At 40.9% G+C, this 17,839-nt stretch overlaps 1 protein-coding gene across 3 annotated transcripts; it reads right to left on the bottom strand.

Moving 5' to 3' along the window:
* Positions 1 to 654: 654 nt before the first annotated feature.
* LOC308087601 (all-trans-retinyl ester 13-cis isomerohydrolase-like) lies at positions 655 to 13,664 on the bottom strand. Of its 3 annotated transcripts, none has more exons than XM_080431570.1 (14): positions 13,277 to 13,664; positions 12,310 to 12,392; positions 11,432 to 11,582; positions 9,080 to 9,187; positions 8,226 to 8,367; positions 6,965 to 7,112; positions 6,292 to 6,364; positions 5,476 to 5,608; positions 5,105 to 5,247; positions 4,726 to 4,855; positions 2,861 to 2,975; positions 2,466 to 2,560; positions 1,438 to 1,549; positions 655 to 828 (listed from the first exon to the last, which is right to left on the bottom strand). In XM_080431570.1, the coding sequence occupies exons 1-14, from the start codon at positions 13,285 to 13,287 to the stop codon at positions 683 to 685; spliced, it is 1,590 nt and encodes a 529-aa protein (XP_080287696.1). In that variant the 5' UTR covers positions 13,288 to 13,664; the 3' UTR covers positions 655 to 682. The 3 variants fall into 3 exon arrangements, with proteins under 3 accessions (XP_080287696.1, XP_080287695.1, XP_080287697.1); XM_080431569.1 differs by having other exon boundaries at positions 6,292 to 6,373; XM_080431571.1 differs by having other exon boundaries at positions 6,292 to 6,373; positions 12,310 to 12,387; positions 13,277 to 13,520.
* Between the last annotated feature and the right edge of the window lie 4,175 nt (positions 13,665 to 17,839).

Below are 17,839 nucleotides of genomic sequence, written 5' to 3' on the forward strand. Positions count from 1 at the left end.
CTGATGTATATAGAGAAAATCCTAACTTGAACAAAGAGTGTTTTTCAAATTGTATATCTGTGGAGACGTTATGTCCATGCCTTTTTGACGAATGTATTGTAACAATAACAAAATCTTTGTTATGCAATTGTTTTTTATTTGTATAAAAATACAAAGAACATGTTTGTAAATAAATTCTGGACCGCTATTTAAGCAGTCTATCACATAGCTAATGTGCCTGTGTTTTTATTAGAGATATATTGATTCATAGGTTGGAAGGGGGTTTTAATACCAAGATAACAACTCTAATTTGTTTTGACAATGCCACAGTTCTCTGAAACATGTAGTAAATACCTGGTAAACGCGGAAAAACTACTATATATTTCATACTAACCCTATAACAAGTCTTCCATTTTAGAAGGAAAAGACATACATTTTACATACATTACATAAACATAGTTGTTACAGAATGGTTCTTTACCATTCCATATGTCATGTGTACACGAATACAAGCAGTGACAAACTTTCTGTGTGAAATACTTAAGTAAATGTACTTAGTTACTTTCCACCACTGAAATAGGGTAAAAGTTTTAAGGCCAAAAGATGGTGGTGCCATGCATGACCTTCCCAACACCTTCCTCGTTCTGGCCTGTGTCTCTAAGGCCATTAATTGGACTGAAGGACGTGGTTCAGGGTTTTAGGATCATGGTTTGTACAGCCCGTGGAGGGTCATCGGTATCATAGTGTTGACCTCTGCTCTGGCTAGCTCTTTCAGTTCCTTGGCGTCCAGCACCAACAGGCAGCCTGGTCTCTCTGCCCCCGGCTTTACCAAGATGGTCAGCAGCACACCTGGAGCACAGAAACGCATGGTCAGAGAGTGTGTGCCTGTGTAATACGAGCCTGTGTGTCAAACTATGTTTGTCCATGTGTGTGTCTCTGTACACATTGAAATCCTTAGCAGTGTTGGGCAATATTACTCAGGAGAGTAACATGTTGCTTATTACATATTACTCCTTAAAAAAGTAATAATATTATATTACTTAATACTTGGAATCAAGAGTAATATCTTATATTACATATTGTATTACATATTACTTTTGCCCCCTGCAAAAAAAAAGAAAAAGAGAGATGTACAACAACACAATCTGTTTAGCCAGCTCTTTTTAGAACTGAATCATATTTTTTGGAATAATAATAAGAGTCACCAATTAGCCAAAAAGGCTATGAAATAAAGCCTGAGTAATATGTAATATGTACTATTTTTTACTTAGTAATATGGTATAATATTACTGTTTTGGCAAAGTAATACCTTACACACTCGTTACTGGGTAAATTAATAATATTACAGTAATATATTAAAAGTAACTTGTTGCTGCCCAACACTGATCCTTAGTGTTAATTTAACTCTGAAGAGTGTACAAATGGAACCAAATCGTACTGTGTGACTATGTCTCTTACCATCGTCCTCTTCTGTAGCTGCCGGTGTCGGTATGAACAGTGGTTCTGACGGGTAGGAGTTCTCTTCCTGCCACACCCATGTCTCTTTGGTCTGCACATTCAGCTTAACGATCTACAATGACACGCAACCATGTCAGTACTTGTGTGTGTGTGTGTGTGTGGTTTTTGTTTTCATCGTTTTCTTTTTACGATTCATTACAAATAGCCGTCTCCTAAAGGCCAGTCCACACCAATGCAACTCCTTGCAACATGCAACTACTCGCAACCATTATCCCCAATGGCAGTTGCAAGGAGTTGCATTGGTGTGACATGGCCTTAAAACTGTTTTGTTGCAAGGAGTTGCGACTAGTTGCATTGGTGCAGTTTGGCCTTTACACATGACTGTGTACTGTATTATTTGTTAGGTCTTCCATTCCTGGCCATAAAGGCCACTCCACACCAATGATTCGCCATGCAACTCCTTGCAACATGCAACTACTTGCAACCACTTGCAACCAGTATCCCCAATGGCAGTTACAAGGAGATGCATTGGTGCGGTTGACCTTAAAACTGTTTTGTTGCAAGGAGTTGTGACTAGTTGCATTGGTGCTGTTTGGCCTTTAAGATAATCACATTTTTATTTGCTTGTGAGAAAGCCATGTTAGGGCAGCTGCCAACTTATTTAGCCAGGAGGTGGACATTTATTTATAAATTATACTTCAAAAAAGTATAATTTGTATACATTTTCCCCTCACAAGAACTAAGTTATGATAACTTAATTTACTGCAGAGAAATTGAGAAAGATTTCTCCCATTTTAGTTGTAATAATAATCAATCAAATAATAATTTTAATCCGAAATTTCCAGAAATTTCCTGCACCCCTTAAAAAAACGTAAAATGGCTAAATCCAGTACAAAGATGTATTGGAACGAAGGAAACCACATTGGTTTTCTAGGTTATTTCCTTATGTATACTATTTATAGTTTTATTTTAATCATTTGTAACAAGTCAAGCAGAACCAAGCTATACAACAATGAACATGCTTGTACCCTGTCTGGTATGAAGTGGTTGAGTCCCAGGCCGTAGGCAAACTGATAGTTCTTGCCATTGCACCTTGAATAGTTGATCTGGGGAAATTCAAAGGCTGAGAGAGAGAGAGAGTCAGACAGACAGACAGACAGACAGACAGACAGACAGACAGCAAGAGAAACCATGAGATGGAAAGGGAGAGATATTGAAGATTTACGCATACTGTGTCATAATAAGATGCACTGTCTGTGTGTGTGTGTGTGTGTGTGTGTGTGTGTGTGTGTGTGTGTGTGTGTGTGTGTGTGTGTGTGTGTGTGTGTGTGTGTGTGTGTGTGTGTGTGTGTGTGTGTGTGTGTGTGTGTGTGTGTGTGTGTGTGTGTGTGTGTGTGTGTGTGTGTGTGTGTGTGTGTCTCACCCTGTCGGGGTCCAGAGAATAGGACTTCGGGTTCCAGCCAGACAGTTCCATCCCTACAGAGAACAGCTGTTGCCGTGGTGTATGGCAGGGAAATCAGATTTTTCCCCTGCTCTTCCTAACACACACACACACACATACACACACACACACACACACACACACAGACAATATACATTTGAAAACAGCCAGTCACTTTTTTCTTCTTGTTTCTTTTTACACCTTTTTCTCCCCAATTTAGTCGTTTTGCCAATTAATTCCTCCCCACACACATTTGTTGTATCCTATTGACTCATCTGCCAGTGAGGAGCCCCTACCGGGAGGCCATAGAGCCTTCGTTCTACTCCTCCCGCCAAACACTCCCTGCCGACAGGTGCCGCCCCAGCCTGTACGGTTACGTGCAGTGGCGGAACAACTGAAATTTGCGGGTTTCGGCCGGATTGTGTTCGTTTTTGTGTTACTTTATTTTGGTTTTAGGGTTAGGGTGAGCTTCCATCAGTGTATTGGGGTGTCTCGAATATATTTACAGTTCCATGTAAGCTGGTGAATCTCTGGGAAAGTTGCTGAGAGGCGGCCGCGGAGAGGCGGAGAGGCGGAGCACGCAAAGTGCGTCTATTTCTAATAAAATAAAGGTCCATGTGATCCGACGGCCCGGGCCCCGGGGGTCCCGGGCCCGTAGGCGGCCGCCTACCTGGCCTACCCGGACGCTCCGCCACTGGTTACGTGCAGTGACAAATATCACCCTCCCCGCCCGGCTTCCCTCCCCAGAACACGGCCCAAATGTGTTCGCACAGACACTCGACAAAGCCAGATGCACCACTGTGGATTCAAACCCACGACCTCTGCAGTGGTGGGCAGGCACTTAACCACTGCGCCACCCGAGCGCCTAGCCATTCACTTTTGATATTCACACTGAGATATGGGAGGGGACGCATTTAAAAACTTCCGGTTCTGAATAAATTTGAAAAGCCCACCGTGCGTATATGAACAGTCGCAGTACATCACACTACATGGTAGCCTGGTAGTGGTGTGTGGTACCATGTATTACTATCCTCGTAGAGACCCAAAATCCTCACAAGGATAGGAATATCAATCCAAATTGACCTTATGGATCCCTATGAGGGAACAGGACATTTTTATGGTTATGAAATATTTGTGGAGTTAGGCTTACAGTTATGGAAAGGATTCTGGTTGGGGTTAGGGATAGGACTTTTGAGGTTAAGATTAGGCTTAGGCTTAAGGGTGGTGTAAAAGAAAAGGGTTAAATAGCTCTATATTCTGACAGTAATCATTGTTATATAGAGTGTTTGTTCTCCCTGTCTCTCCAGCTCTTTAGTAAACGGAAAATACATGTTCAGGTCAGGATACCAATTTCATCCAATCAGGACAGAGAACTCATACAGGCTAAACAGTTGAAACAGGAACTGATTAAACAAACAAAACAAAAAATTAAGAACTGGAACTGGTAAAATTGAAGCTGATAAATGTTCCAGCTACTGATTGGATATAATTGGCATCCCACCTAAAAGGTATTTTCTGTTTGTTAAAGAGCTGAAGGGAGGGGTAGACCCCTGTTACTGAACATACACTCTATAGCAATGATTACTACTCTCACAATGTAGAGCTGTAACCTTTTAACAAAAGCTTTTTGTTTTCACTATTTATCACTTAGACAGACAGCACCAAAAAAAAACGCTTCTGGCCTCCCCATATGAATAACAATACAAGATGTGTGTGTGTGTGTGTGTGTGTGTGTGTGTGTGTGTGTGTGTGTGTGTGTGTGTGTGTGTGTGTGTGTGTGTGTGTGTGTGTGTGTGTGTGTGTGTGTGTGTGTGTGTGTGTGTGTGTGTGTGTGTGTGTGTGCTTACCCTGTGTATATCCAGAGGCAGAACGTATCGTCTGACCTCAGGCTGTGGGGCTGTCATTGCTGATTTCTTCACTTCTTCCCACTCCTGCTTCAGGTTAGCTAAGTACAAGTAGTTAAACACAAACTCATACCTAGAGAGAGACACACACACACACACAGACAAAGAGAGAGAAAAGGGTTAGTCACTGGAAGTCATTTGCAACTGTTTCATTAGAAAACTACAGGCATACACACTGAGTGGTTAGTATTAATGTAGTTAATTGTGTGTAATTCACAATAATCATTAGTGTAGATTTTGCTGTGTAGTTGCAAAATCTGTCGCTCACTATTTACTTATACATACATGCACGTGCAATCGTGCATGCATGACATATACGCACCCTTTCCATGTGCAGAGGTCAACGACAATGAATCCCTGGTCTTCATAGGTGTTAATATGGTGGAACAGGTTGAAGGCCGAGGTTCTGAACCTGTGGCTGCTCAGATATTCTGCTGGATCTTTTGTGGCCAGGTGGATCCATGTCTGCAATATAGTGTGTGTATAAATGTCAGGAACATGCAAGAACAAAGGCACACGGCACCACACACACACACACACACACACACACACACACACACACACACACACACACACACACACACACACACACATACACACACACACACACACACACACACACACACACACACACACACACACACACACACACACACACACACACACACACACACACACACACTCCTCTCCTACCCCTATGGTGTCGTTGGACTCAAAGCAGTCCATATAGCTGGTTCCCCTGATGGTCCAGGCAGTCAGGAACTTCAGCAAGTTGATCTTTATTGGCTGCTCCACAAACACAAAGTGGTTCTCTGTCATACCAAAACTACAGAGAGACAGACAGACAGACAGACAGACAGACAGACAGACAGACAGACAGACAGACATGCAAACCAAGAGGCGGACACATGTATGACAGACACATTGAAAGAGACAGATTGGTAGAAACACACAGACAAGCAGACAATTAGTTTATCATCCATTTATGAAGTCAGACAAAACACCTGTAATTCTAAGTGTCTTTGCAGTATTTGTCAGATTCTATGATCCTGATGCACTACAGTACCATGTAGTATTGGTGTCATCATCAACATGATCAGCTCTCATTATCAACATATCCATCTTTTGTCAGAGATAACACACACATGTAGGCTATTACTTGTGATGAAATATGTGTCAAAGATGTGTTGATACAGTGTATATTCTATCTTTTACTAAATGCACTATGTACTATAAATAAAACATTCAATTATTTCTCATTGTTGAGAAATAATCAACCTGTTAAAAAATGTTTATTTTTTATTCCTGACAATCCTTTGTTGAAGGGTTCAGAAATCCTGCTCAGCTCAAAAGTGACCAACATGTATATCAGGGTTTGTAACTCGTACCCAGACTGTTTATGGTGGAGAGTTTGCAATGATCACTAAAACCGGTCTAGTGAGGAAGCTTTAGAATTCATAACGGAATTATGTGAATGTAGGATTTTTTTTTTTAGAATTAGCAACCTACCTGTGTATATAGGAGGGTTTGAATCTCTCATTGCTGGGTAGTTGTACCACAACCTGGGCTTTCTCTATGGGATCTGACCTGTCTGGATCACACACACAAGGTAAACAGGGACTCAACATGATCTTGATTTCACAAAGAATAAAGAGACCAACACATAACATTAGACATCATCCAAGACTAGACCCTGTCTAATAAAATGTATATTATCTTTGTTTCTTTTTTATGTCCAATGTATTTGTATTTAAGTTCATAAAGTTAATATACGTATAACTAAATGCATTTGAAATCAAATAAAAATGTCACTTTTCAGGATTCCAATTAAAAAATAGCATCAAAAAAATTTGTACATTTCAAAAATAGCAATTTTTTGCTGTTTTTGTGTGACATAGAATGGCGAAAAAAGTTAAAATACGGAGAGACAGTATATGCAATGTGGCCCTCTGGAGTGAGTGTGGAAATATAGTGGCCCTCTCCATCATCAAAGTTGCCCACCCCTGTCTTAGATTATATTTTCTGATTCACTTCACAAGGCAACATTGCTCACCCTCACATATAACTGATTTGCACAATTATTGATAACAAAATAAATATAAATAATGAGTATAAAGGTGTCACAAGCTTATCAGTAAATAATCATCAATTAATAAACAGCTTAATCAATTAATTGACCCACCTTCCTGGATGGGAGGGATCTTAACTATGTTGTAGGCCAGACTCATGTTCTTCCCAAAGCAGTTGCCGATATTATAGACAGTGCCGTCTGCCTCTATGTGGGGGTGGGCAGTCACCCCGTTCACTGAGATGTAATTACACAGGTCCACCTGTCACAGACACACAGACCGCATGTGAATGTTGCGTCAGAAAATACAAAATCCTGAAAAGTCCATTATAATTCTCATGGAATGGGAATGGAATTTTGTCAGTGGTGGAAATATTACTCACATTTCTTACTTAAGTAAAAGTATCACTACTGCAATGTAGAAATACGCTGTTAGGGCACGGCCCCACCGCACTTTTATTTTACCGGAATCTGCCAATGCTTTGTCAATGCAAATGCGTGGATTCATGGTCTTTTCATTTTTTCCATGAATCCACGCATTTGCATTGACAAAGCATTGGCAGATTCCGCCCCAGAGGTAAAATAAAAAGTGCAGTGGGGCCGTGCCCTTACAAGTAAAAGTCCGGAATTCTAAATGTACTTGAGTAGAGGTACAGAGAAGTATTGGTATACATTTTTACTTGAAGTACCAAAAGTAGAAAGTACTCACAATGTCCCAATTCACACGTTTTCAAATGTATAGAAATCTTTTGAAAAAGTTAAGTTAAGGTTAAAGGTAGGGTAAGTGATTTACTTTGGTTAAAATAAGTGTTAAATAGCTCTATATTCTGATAGTACTCATTGCTATAGAGTGTTTGTTCAGTAAAAGGAGTCTCCCATGTCTCTCCAGCTCTTTATTAAACAGAAAATGCGTTTTCAGTGCTCTCTCCTGATTGGCTTAAATGTTGTCACCTACCTGAAAATGTACTATATTCTGTTTACTAAAGAGCTGGAGAGACCCCTGTGACCGAACAAACGCTCTGTAGCAATGATTACTATCAGAATATACTACTTTAACCTTTTAACAAAAAATGTAAAATTTCAAAAGAATATCACTTACCCTACCTTTAATGTATGTTTTGTAATAATAATCCAAATCTACAAAGTAACTAGTAACTAAAGTTTTCAAATGATTGTAGTGGAGTAAAAGTAAAATATTTGCCTCTGAGATGTAGTGGAGTAGAAGTAAAATAATTGACTTCAGTCAAGTGAAAATACATCAAAATGGTACTTGAGTAAATGTACTTAGTTACTTTCCACCACTGAATTTTGTGCATAAGTCAGCTAATAGGTTTCATCATGATGTGCATATACCAATCTGCCAATGTGCTCTCACCTTCTTCAGGGTCTGCAGTGTTTCTGGATCCACCTTGGTGATGAAGTTGGTCTCTGTGACAGCATAAAAGTCTTCACCAACCGGATAGATGTTCACAACGCAGTTGTCGGTCACCTCGATCCCCTTAAAGTAGGTAAAGAATCTACAAACACACGTAGATGCACACAGTCACACACATACAAATGCACAAGGGAGACAGATTGTCTCTACAAAACAGTACCTATTGAGAAACATTAAAGGCATTCTATATTCAATGTTATGTGGTCCGAAATCAAATGTAGTCTCCCTAATCACTAAAGATGTTCATATAAAAACTCAAAGTAAAAAACTGGTTATTATGTTCCCGATGTCGTATGTGTATGAGTTAAATTGGACGTAAAAAGACATTAACTGCATAGTTAACCTAACACTTGGTGTACAATAAGTGCCTCTTTTCATAAAGTGTCAGTCAAATTGGTTGGCAAACCTTTTTGACCCATCAAAACGGTTACCTACTGCAGTGGTTCTCAACCTGTGGGTCGGGACCCCCAGGGGGGACCCCACATGATGTTTGGGGGGGTCCCCATGATGACAGTGAAGTGACAATCTAAGGACTTTAGACCTTAAAAACAATTACCATTACAGCATCAAAAGTAATCAACAAACTGTACTAATAATATAAGAAAGAGGCAAAACATTTGAAAATAACCGATCTACAAGCTCACAACGCCTCGTGTTAGATCTGCTATTTTCGCAACATTCATCTACCCAATTCAAATATGATTATTTTGGGGGGTCACGGCCTGAAAAGGTTGAGAACCACTGACCTACTGCTTACAGTGTGTTGGACTATTGTTTGGGGTTTGGGGGCTTACCTGGAAAATATGTTTTTGCATGGGTCTGGGTAGGCTGCTGTCCCAAACTCAGTGATGACCAGTCTCTTCTCTGTCATGGCCCGCACATATGCATCAGACTGTAGAAACCTACACACACAGAGCACACACACACACACACACACACACACACACACACACACACACACACACACACACACACACACACACACACACACACACACACACACACACACACACACACACACACACAGCCACACCATGAATGAATGCCCAGCAGGAAGAAGATCTTGGAATCCAAATTCTGTGGTTAAGCATTATTCTGTTAGCATGCAGCTTGGTTCCATCAACACAGACAATCCTGCAATGTAACAAACCACTTTATTCCAGAAGGAATTGGAAAAGGAATTTTTGTGGCCAACAGCTACAATGTGCGTGTGTGTGTGTGTGTGTGTGTGTGTGTGTGTGTGTGTGTGTGTGTGTGTGTGTGTGTGTGTGTGTGTGTGTGTGTGTGTGAGATTGGTGGTTTTAAACCAGCAACATTCCAGTTCTAGTAAGTTTCTTGTCAGCTAAACAACTTATCCTACCATCGGTAACACAAATCCGCTGGGCATTTACAGAATAGGAAAGAAAGTCTGTGAGAGGCAAGCAATGTGGGGATAGGAGTGTGTGTGTGTGTGTGTGTGTGTGTGTGTGTGTGTGTGTGTGTGTGTGTGTGTGTGTGTGTGTGTGTGTGTGTGTGTGTGTGTGTGTGTGCGTGTGCGTGTGTGTGTGGAGTTTTGGAGTTTTGGAGTTTTGGTCTATACACTGTGGCTAAAAAACAACAACCAAACTTTTGAAAATGGTATTTTTGATTTGTTTTCATAGCAAGTTATTTAAATTGCAACGTTAAAGTGTTTCACATTCCTTAAAGAGAATCTGCTGCAGTGGGCAGTGCATTTCTAATGCAATCAGCAAACAATGTATCAATCAAGTTTGGTCTTGGTGATACTGTTGTGCAGACTTGTTCTTTCTTTTGATACTTACTAGGTGCTGTGCAACAGAATATATGGATGTGCCAGAACACATCACCAGAAAGTGTGTGTCTGTGTCCTGTGAACAGCTACAGGCACTGCTTAACCGATAGGCATGAAACTTTGCACGCAGACTCCCAGTGGGCAAAGGAAGAACCTCTACCCCACATTTTTCAAATCTGCCTCATGGTGGTGCTATAGCGCTTCATGTTTTGGCCTATAACTATTGAACCTTAGGTCGTAATATTATGGAAATGATTAAAATGAATATCCAGTCTCAGGGTGAAGTGTTGACAATTTATTGAAAAATATTCAAGCAGAGAACCAGCATTACGGATCATAGCATCAGACCTCCTGGCCTGGGCTGGCAGCCCCTCGGGGCAGAAGCCTCCTGAGGTGTCATATTGGACACCTGTTACACCCAGAGATGTTCTCCTAAATGGTCATATAAGTTAAGAACGTCCATGTACGTCCATTGTAAAACACATTCTTCTGACAGAGTATAGGAGTCCAACCCATGGGGGGAGTCAGCTGTTGGAGTGACAGCTGCAGTCAAAGAGCTATGGTTCAAATACAATTAAATAGAACAGAAATTATTTTTGAACAGATAGCGTTCTAAAATTTCAGATTCCACTCCGATTGGCTCGCAAAGTTTGAGGGAGGGGCCCGTTGTGCAAAAAAAGAAATGACACAAATGCTGAATGTAGTTTCCGATCTGCTCTAAATTTGAATCACACATAGAAAGTGCCTCTAAACAACACAGGGCCAAATGTGATTTCACTTCCACCCACCGCAAATGTTACAAATGTCACTGTTTGTTGCACCAAATTAAGTGCAAATGGGCTTGTGAGTCATGTGATAATGACTGTCAAACAGGGTTTTAACCCATTAAGACCGGGAACGCATCTGTGTCATTTTAGATTTCTTTGGCTATTAAAAAATAGCAGATATACAAGCTTGTAGCGCGCTACGAGCTTGTAGATCTGCTATTTTTGAAAAATCTTGAAAATTTGTGCAAATCTTTGAATATATATATTTTTTTAACCGAACATTTGTAACTCAAATCTTTGCTTCTGGGGTGGGGGGGGGGGGGGGGGTCCCTGGAACAAAATATTTTGAGATGGGGGCCAAATCATTCATCATATCATTTCATGTCCTTGACATGAAAAAGTTTGAGAACCACTGATATAGCAACATAGGGTTTCTATAAAAAAAAAACTGTTATGATTTAGAAGACATTTTGTAGTATCGGCCTCAGGTCTTAATTATCCTATTCTGTTCCATTCTGTTTACCTGTAAGTAATTGGCCGGGACCCATTTGTGACCTATGTATAGACTTTTACTTTCTCATAGTGCTTACCTCCTGTAGTAGGTCACATGGCCATCCTTCAGGTCAAACTTGTGTATAAGAGCCTGTCCATCAAACACGTGGTTTAATGGTTCTGACCCTATCTCAAAGAGACCCGGCCCCATCCGCAGGACACTGCCTCCAAGCCATGACGGTATAGTACCTACACAATAAACACACACACACACAAACAAAACAAGTAACGTAAACATAACCTGTTTTGAGAGCATTTTGAGTATGTAAACATTTATAAAAGTGGAAAGAGAAGAAAAGTCCAATGCACTCAGAGTTCTGGTTAAAAAAAATAAAAAACCTTCGTAAGAACATGGCTGACGTGATGCCTACAGCAGACAGTGGTGAAAAAAGTACTCGCATTTTTTATTAAGTAAAAGTATCAATACTGCAAGGTAAAAGTCAGGAATTCTAAATTTACTAAGTTCACTAAATGTAGAATTACTAAATTCTAAATGTATTTCAATCTTTTGAAAATAGCAGATCTACAAGCTCACAATTGGCGTTGCATCGCGACGCATTGTGAGCTTGTAGATCGGCTATTTTCAAATGGCCGAAATGCATATAGTGGTTAATGTATGTTTTGTGATAATAATCAAAATCTACAAAGTAACTATAATACCTAAAGTTTTCAAATAACTTTAGTTAAACTGTAGAGTAAAAAGTACAATATTTGCCTCCGAGATGTAGTGGAGTAGAAGTAGAAGTACTGAAAAATGGAAATACTCCAGTAAAGTAAAAAATACCTCAAAATTGTACTTAAGTACACTACAGTAAAACAATAGTAAATGTACTTTATTTACTTTCCACCACTGCCAGTGCCTACACATTTAATCGGCAGCCATTGGTAGAACCGTCACACACACGTTGTTGCCTACCAGTGACTTCAGCAGATATGGGTTCGTTCAGCTCCTCCACCGTCTCGAATATCTTCCTGTAGCCCCCAGCTGGATGCTCTATCCTGGACACACAGAGGGCATGTGGTCAGTTTTTATCTCACGACCCCATGATGATGACATCCTCACCTCTGAAGGTGTTTCGGAGAACTTTAGAATTCTTTTGACACGTTTTTGAAAATGTTCACCTATAATAATGACATGCACAAAATACGGATTAAATTATAACTAGTGGGGCTATGTGTCAAAGTCAATCTATTTGAGGGTCTGTGATATCAACAGTTTTTGGGGGTCCCTCTCTACCTAATGTCAACTCCCCAAACTGTTTCATGTCAAGGACACCCAAATGGACACTTATTAGCCCGTGGACCCCCATTTGAAAAGATATGCCAGGGACCCCATAAGAGAAGATTTGTACAGCTCTAGCAGTGATTCTCAACCATTTTTATTCAAGGACCCCCAGTTTGATTAGGCTTTAGGCTATGTACGGACCCCTATATTTCTATCTCTGGGAGCCCAATTTATGTTGTAAAATCAATGTTGATTTAACTCTGAGAGTGTACTGGAACCAAATGGACCCACAATCCATCCATTTGGTTCCTAACTATCTATCATTTAGCTGGGCACCCCCTGGAACTCCCTCAAGGACCCCTGCAGTTACAAAACAACAACAACAACAACAACATGTAGAAGACAGAATGTGCTAATGATTAAAAAAAGAAAGAAAAAAGAAACAACTGGAAAAAGGACTGTTATATCTTCATCCAAACTAGCTCTAATCCTGGCATTTATCTAGAAACATCTAGAATAATCCATGGGAAGGAATACTGCGGTACATTTCTGTGTCTGAGTTTTCTCCTGTTTTTTTGTTTTAGAAGAAAATGCTGAAGTAGCTCTTTGCTTTTACTGGCAATGTTGATGGAAAGGAAAAAAGGCAAAAGTTACTCACCGACTGACCATCTTGCTTCCCCAAAAAGATGCACGCCACACACACCCTCTACATTCACAAATAATAACTTGTGAGATACAAACAAACACACTCTGAGCAGCTGACTGTTTGGTATTGGTGTTGTTCTCAGACCACAGTGTAGTTTCCTGTGCAGAGAGATGGAAGCTAAAGTCCCCCTGTTCTCGTCACCTCCCCCTCTCTCTCCTCCTCCTTTTCTGTTGCCTCTCAATGTCTCTCTCCCTCCCCAGTGTTATTCTAAACTCTCCACTCCTTGTGCTCCCCTTTTCTGTCATTTATCACTTTCACCATTTCTGTCTTTGGGCTGTCCATCTCCTCTCCTTTAGTTTCTCACTTCATCATCATCCATCTTTTATGCCCTCTACCTACTTTCCCTCACTCTCCTTTTCCCCAACACGTCCTCTCCACCCAGCCTTCTCCTCTTTCTTTCTTTCCATCTATCCATCTCCTCCCTCCCTTTCCCATATCCAACTGTATGTTTTCCTGTCCATTGACCCCCACTTTCTCCTTCCCCTTGCTCCCTCTCTCTCTCCTCCCCTTTCTGGTCCTGTTAGCCCGTTAGAACAGCCTGTCTTTTGTCTCCTCTCCTTTCAGTCGTCTGGCCCTTGGCTACCTCCACAATGTTTTCCAGGCCCTGAACAAGGTACTTGCTAACCTGGACACACACGCACGCGCACACACACACACACACACACACACACACACACACACACACACACACACACACACACACTCACACTCACACTCACACTCACACGCATGCAGAGATGCACGCACGAAACACTTGGGTCATGCTAGTAAAGTTGCCAGTGCAGTGTGCATGTGTGTATGCTGTATGTATGGTATGTGGAGGGAGACTCTAGTCAGAGCCCACAGCCCACAGACTAGCTAATCAGTTCCAGACAGACAGACCCCAACAATCCACTTTAATTGGCCAGCAAGAGAGAGAGAGAGAGAGAGAGAGAGAGAGAGAGAGAGAGAGAGAGAGAGAGAGAGAGAGAGAGAGAGAGAGAGAGAGAGAGAGACACACACACACACACACACAGGGGGGGGGGAGAGATTAATCATTAATGACACCTATTGTCTTCTGTGATCTATAGATAAATGGACGCATGAACAGAATGATGAATGGATGAAAGCACAAGGGTCCTGCAGATGAATGTTTTATTAATAAAGTTTAGGCAGAACCGTAATGTATCATTCTAGGCCCTGTTGCTGGGAACTTTCACTGCATATAGCAGGGCTAACTGCAGGATATCCTGCCACATAATAACCCCCATTCTGACCTCCTTGCATTGGCTCCCATGTAAATATTAGAACCCATATGTGTCCAGAAGGACTCTGAGATCCTCATCCTATCTTGTGCCTCTCCACAAGATTAAAGACTAAGGAGCCTTTGCTAGTTTTGCCCCTAGGCTATGCAATAATGTCCCTTTAGACCTAAGGTCTGTGACCTCTGTGGACATTTTTGAAAGACTGTTAAAGACTCACCTGTTCAAACAGGCTTTTACATAGCTGCTGTGATTACATCTGTTTGTGCTGTGACATGTCCTGTACTGTGATGATGTCCAGTGTTTATGATTCTCTTCTCTTCGTTTCACCCACTCCTTTTAAGCCTGTAAACTTGTGACAAAAAAGTGACATTGAAGTTGAGGTTGAACTTGAAGTTACTTTGGGTAAAATATGTAAACATGTGTGGCAGGGGGGTGGGGGGGGGGTGAACTTTGCTTGGGAAGCCAGGGTCTTCTTGCAGAGAATATGGCCAGCACATGAATCCAATTGACCTTCTCTCACCCTTTCACAGTCAGAGGTAGGCTCCGCTCCAGAGAGTGACTGAAGTGAAAGACGCCACAAATCTGGTTCTAGTGCAGGGTCTCACCTTCAAAACCTTATAAAGAAAGAGAGCTACTTTTGGATTGACATTCATTATTTACACATTCCATTTTGCCATCTATTGTTAATTATGTCTCTGTTTATGACTACGGATATGCTCTAAAAGTGTATAGAAACATATTTTTCATTTCAGCTGTCTTTAATGCGGTAATTGTAACAACTCTCTGCACATGCTCAGTAGGATTCTCTCTTTGTCTGAGGAAAATAAATGCAATCATTTCACCTTTTCAATAACCTTTTTTTTACAAAAGAAAAGAAAAAGATTTTGAGTTATCAAAGTAGTTTTTTACAGACCCAGTATTTTTTTTCTTCTGTTGTGTAAAGTTTTGATGCCTAATATGCATTTTAAATTTGATCTCTAAGTTGTTAAAAACAAAAATAGTGTAAGAAAAAATGACTTAAATAACAACATAACTTGACCCCCATTTGGCCACATGCCCAAATGTAAGCATCCTGTTTGTGATGACATACTGTGAGCTACTGTTCTGTTCTGTTAGACAATTATCGTATGTCACTACATTTTAATGACTGAAATAGGCTGTATACATATCTATCATCTATCTATTCATTCAGTGTATCTTTGTCTGTGCGTCTGACTGTGTGTCCGGCACCGTACGACCGAAAGGCCTCAGACTTGGCGTGTGTCCCATAAGGCCCGGGGGTTCAGTGTACCAGTGCAGAGTGGCAATCAGACCAAAAGTTTCCAAGAACCGAAAAACCACAAATATCTATATCTGTGTCTGTGTGTTTGGCAGGAGTGTAGGCAGACATGTGCACAGATAGGGCCCAAGGGGGGCTTGAGGCCCTGCCCTTTTGCCCTCATTAGAGAGAGAGAGAGGTGAACTCATTCACCCTCACCCTTGGTTCTGTTGGAGAGGTTAAGGATCCAACCTACCAAACTAGGGTCAACACCAAAGTAGTTATATCAGTTTTAAGATTTACTGACCAAGGTGTTTGAATAATAAGTCAAGGAAGGAGGCAGTAGCATCCTGTACGCCAAGCCCTATGTCAACTGAAACGGATCAAGAAGAGTGTCGAGGTTCTTGTTTCATCAGTTTCTCAAAGGACTTCAGGGAGGACAGGGCAACTGACCTGCTGACATTCAGGGGTGGTTGTTTTCTCTCTCTCTGTGTGTGTGTGTGTGTGTGTGTGTGTGTGTGTGTGTGTGTGTGTGTGTGTGTGTGTGTGAATGACCTTTACTGATCCAAAGGGAAATTCTGTCGCTGAAGACAACACAGCAGTTAAGATACAGGTTTATATGGGCAAGAATACGGTACTGTAGATACCGCATCAATCAGGGTAATCTGGGAAAGGGTCTGCTTTCTGTCCCTAAAACCACAATTGTACAGCAGCATTTAGTTTATGCACCACATATCTGGAACAAAGTCCCAGAAAACTGCTGCGTCTCTTATTTCTTTTAAAACACAACTAAAGGCCTTTCTGTGACACTGCCTTTTTTCCTTCTCTTCTGCACTGTACTTGTATGTGTTAGTTTTTACTTCTTTTGTTTTAAGCATCCTAATGCAGGCATGCAAACAGCCCCGAGGTGAAAAAGGTGACATGTTGTTTTCTTTCGGGTCAGGTGTCACTCAATTGCCCTATTTGGGTTCAAATAGGTGACTGTAGCTGAAAAGTGACACTTTTGCATGTCTGCTAATGTCATTGTTTCCTTTGCTTGATGTTCTATGTAAAGCACATTGAATTGCCTTGTTGAAATGTGCTATACAAATAAAATTGCCTGGCCGAATGATTTTATTTTGCAGTTATTTCCTGGCACATTTAAAAACTAGAAAGGGGTGCTCAGTGGAGTGCAAATCTCTGCTAGGAGACACATCCCAATAATACTTACAGTTCTGTGACACAATTGTCAAACTGTGTTTCTCTGTGTATCTCTCTCCATTTATTTTATATCGTCAGTGTCCGGGACGAACCAGCTAACTCCATTTTCAGCTTCTTTTTTTTTTCCATAAATCAACGCTATTGAACACCCTTTACGTCTGTGTAAGAAATGAAAACATTTGAACCAATGAAAAGTATTAATAAGCGCCTCTGACGAAAACTCCCAACTCCATTGGATCCTCAAACTGTCCGTCAAAAACAAACAACTCCCCCTCTCTAGTCTGCTGCAGCCTTTCCACAACACAGAACAGAGCGCGCTGCGCAGTGAGCTAGGAGGAGTATCATGTAAACAAACTCCCCGTAGTCTGTTAAAACTATGCAGTGTACCTGTTTATCAAACTTAGCACTGACGCTAATGTTATGAAAACAAGTAATTATATTTCTAAAATCTATGAAGTGTTCAATGAGGAGAGCAATGTGACAAGAAGAAAGGCATTCATAGCATTTCTGTCGCGCTGAAACCTCTCCCTCAGCATCAAGTGGAGCTATTGTTTGGACAACAACTCCATTTCTAGTCAGGGGATATTAGCAGTAAGATTTCCAATCTTGGAATAAATTCCTTACCAAAAAGAATCTTCACCAATGTGTTTGTAAAGGTGTCTAGTAACACATCTCACAAAGACTGAAATTCAGTTTCCCTAGGAGAATTTTTGACAGCTGCTGAAAGTTGGGGTACCACCATTTCCCTGCATTTCCATGCAGGGCAAAAAAAATCTAATTTTAATTTTGTTTTAAGTAGCATGTGAGGGGTCA

Source organism: Gymnoscopelus braueri (genome assembly GCF_963280865.1).
Source record: "Gymnoscopelus braueri genome assembly, chromosome: 6".
Classification (NCBI taxonomy): Eukaryota; Metazoa; Chordata; class Actinopteri; order Myctophiformes; family Myctophidae; genus Gymnoscopelus; species Gymnoscopelus braueri.

Excerpts from the sequence above, each read along its gene's own strand:
- LOC308087601 (XM_080431569.1), bottom strand. Across the intron at positions 11,583-12,309 it reads CATATCTGCTGAAGTCACTG|GTACTATACCGTCATGGCTT; the intron begins GTAGGCAACAAC and ends TTTATTGTGTAG. Across the intron at positions 7,113-8,225 it reads CACTGCAGACCCTGAAGAAG|GTGGACCTGTGTAATTACAT; the intron begins GTGAGAGCACAT and ends TGTCTGTGACAG.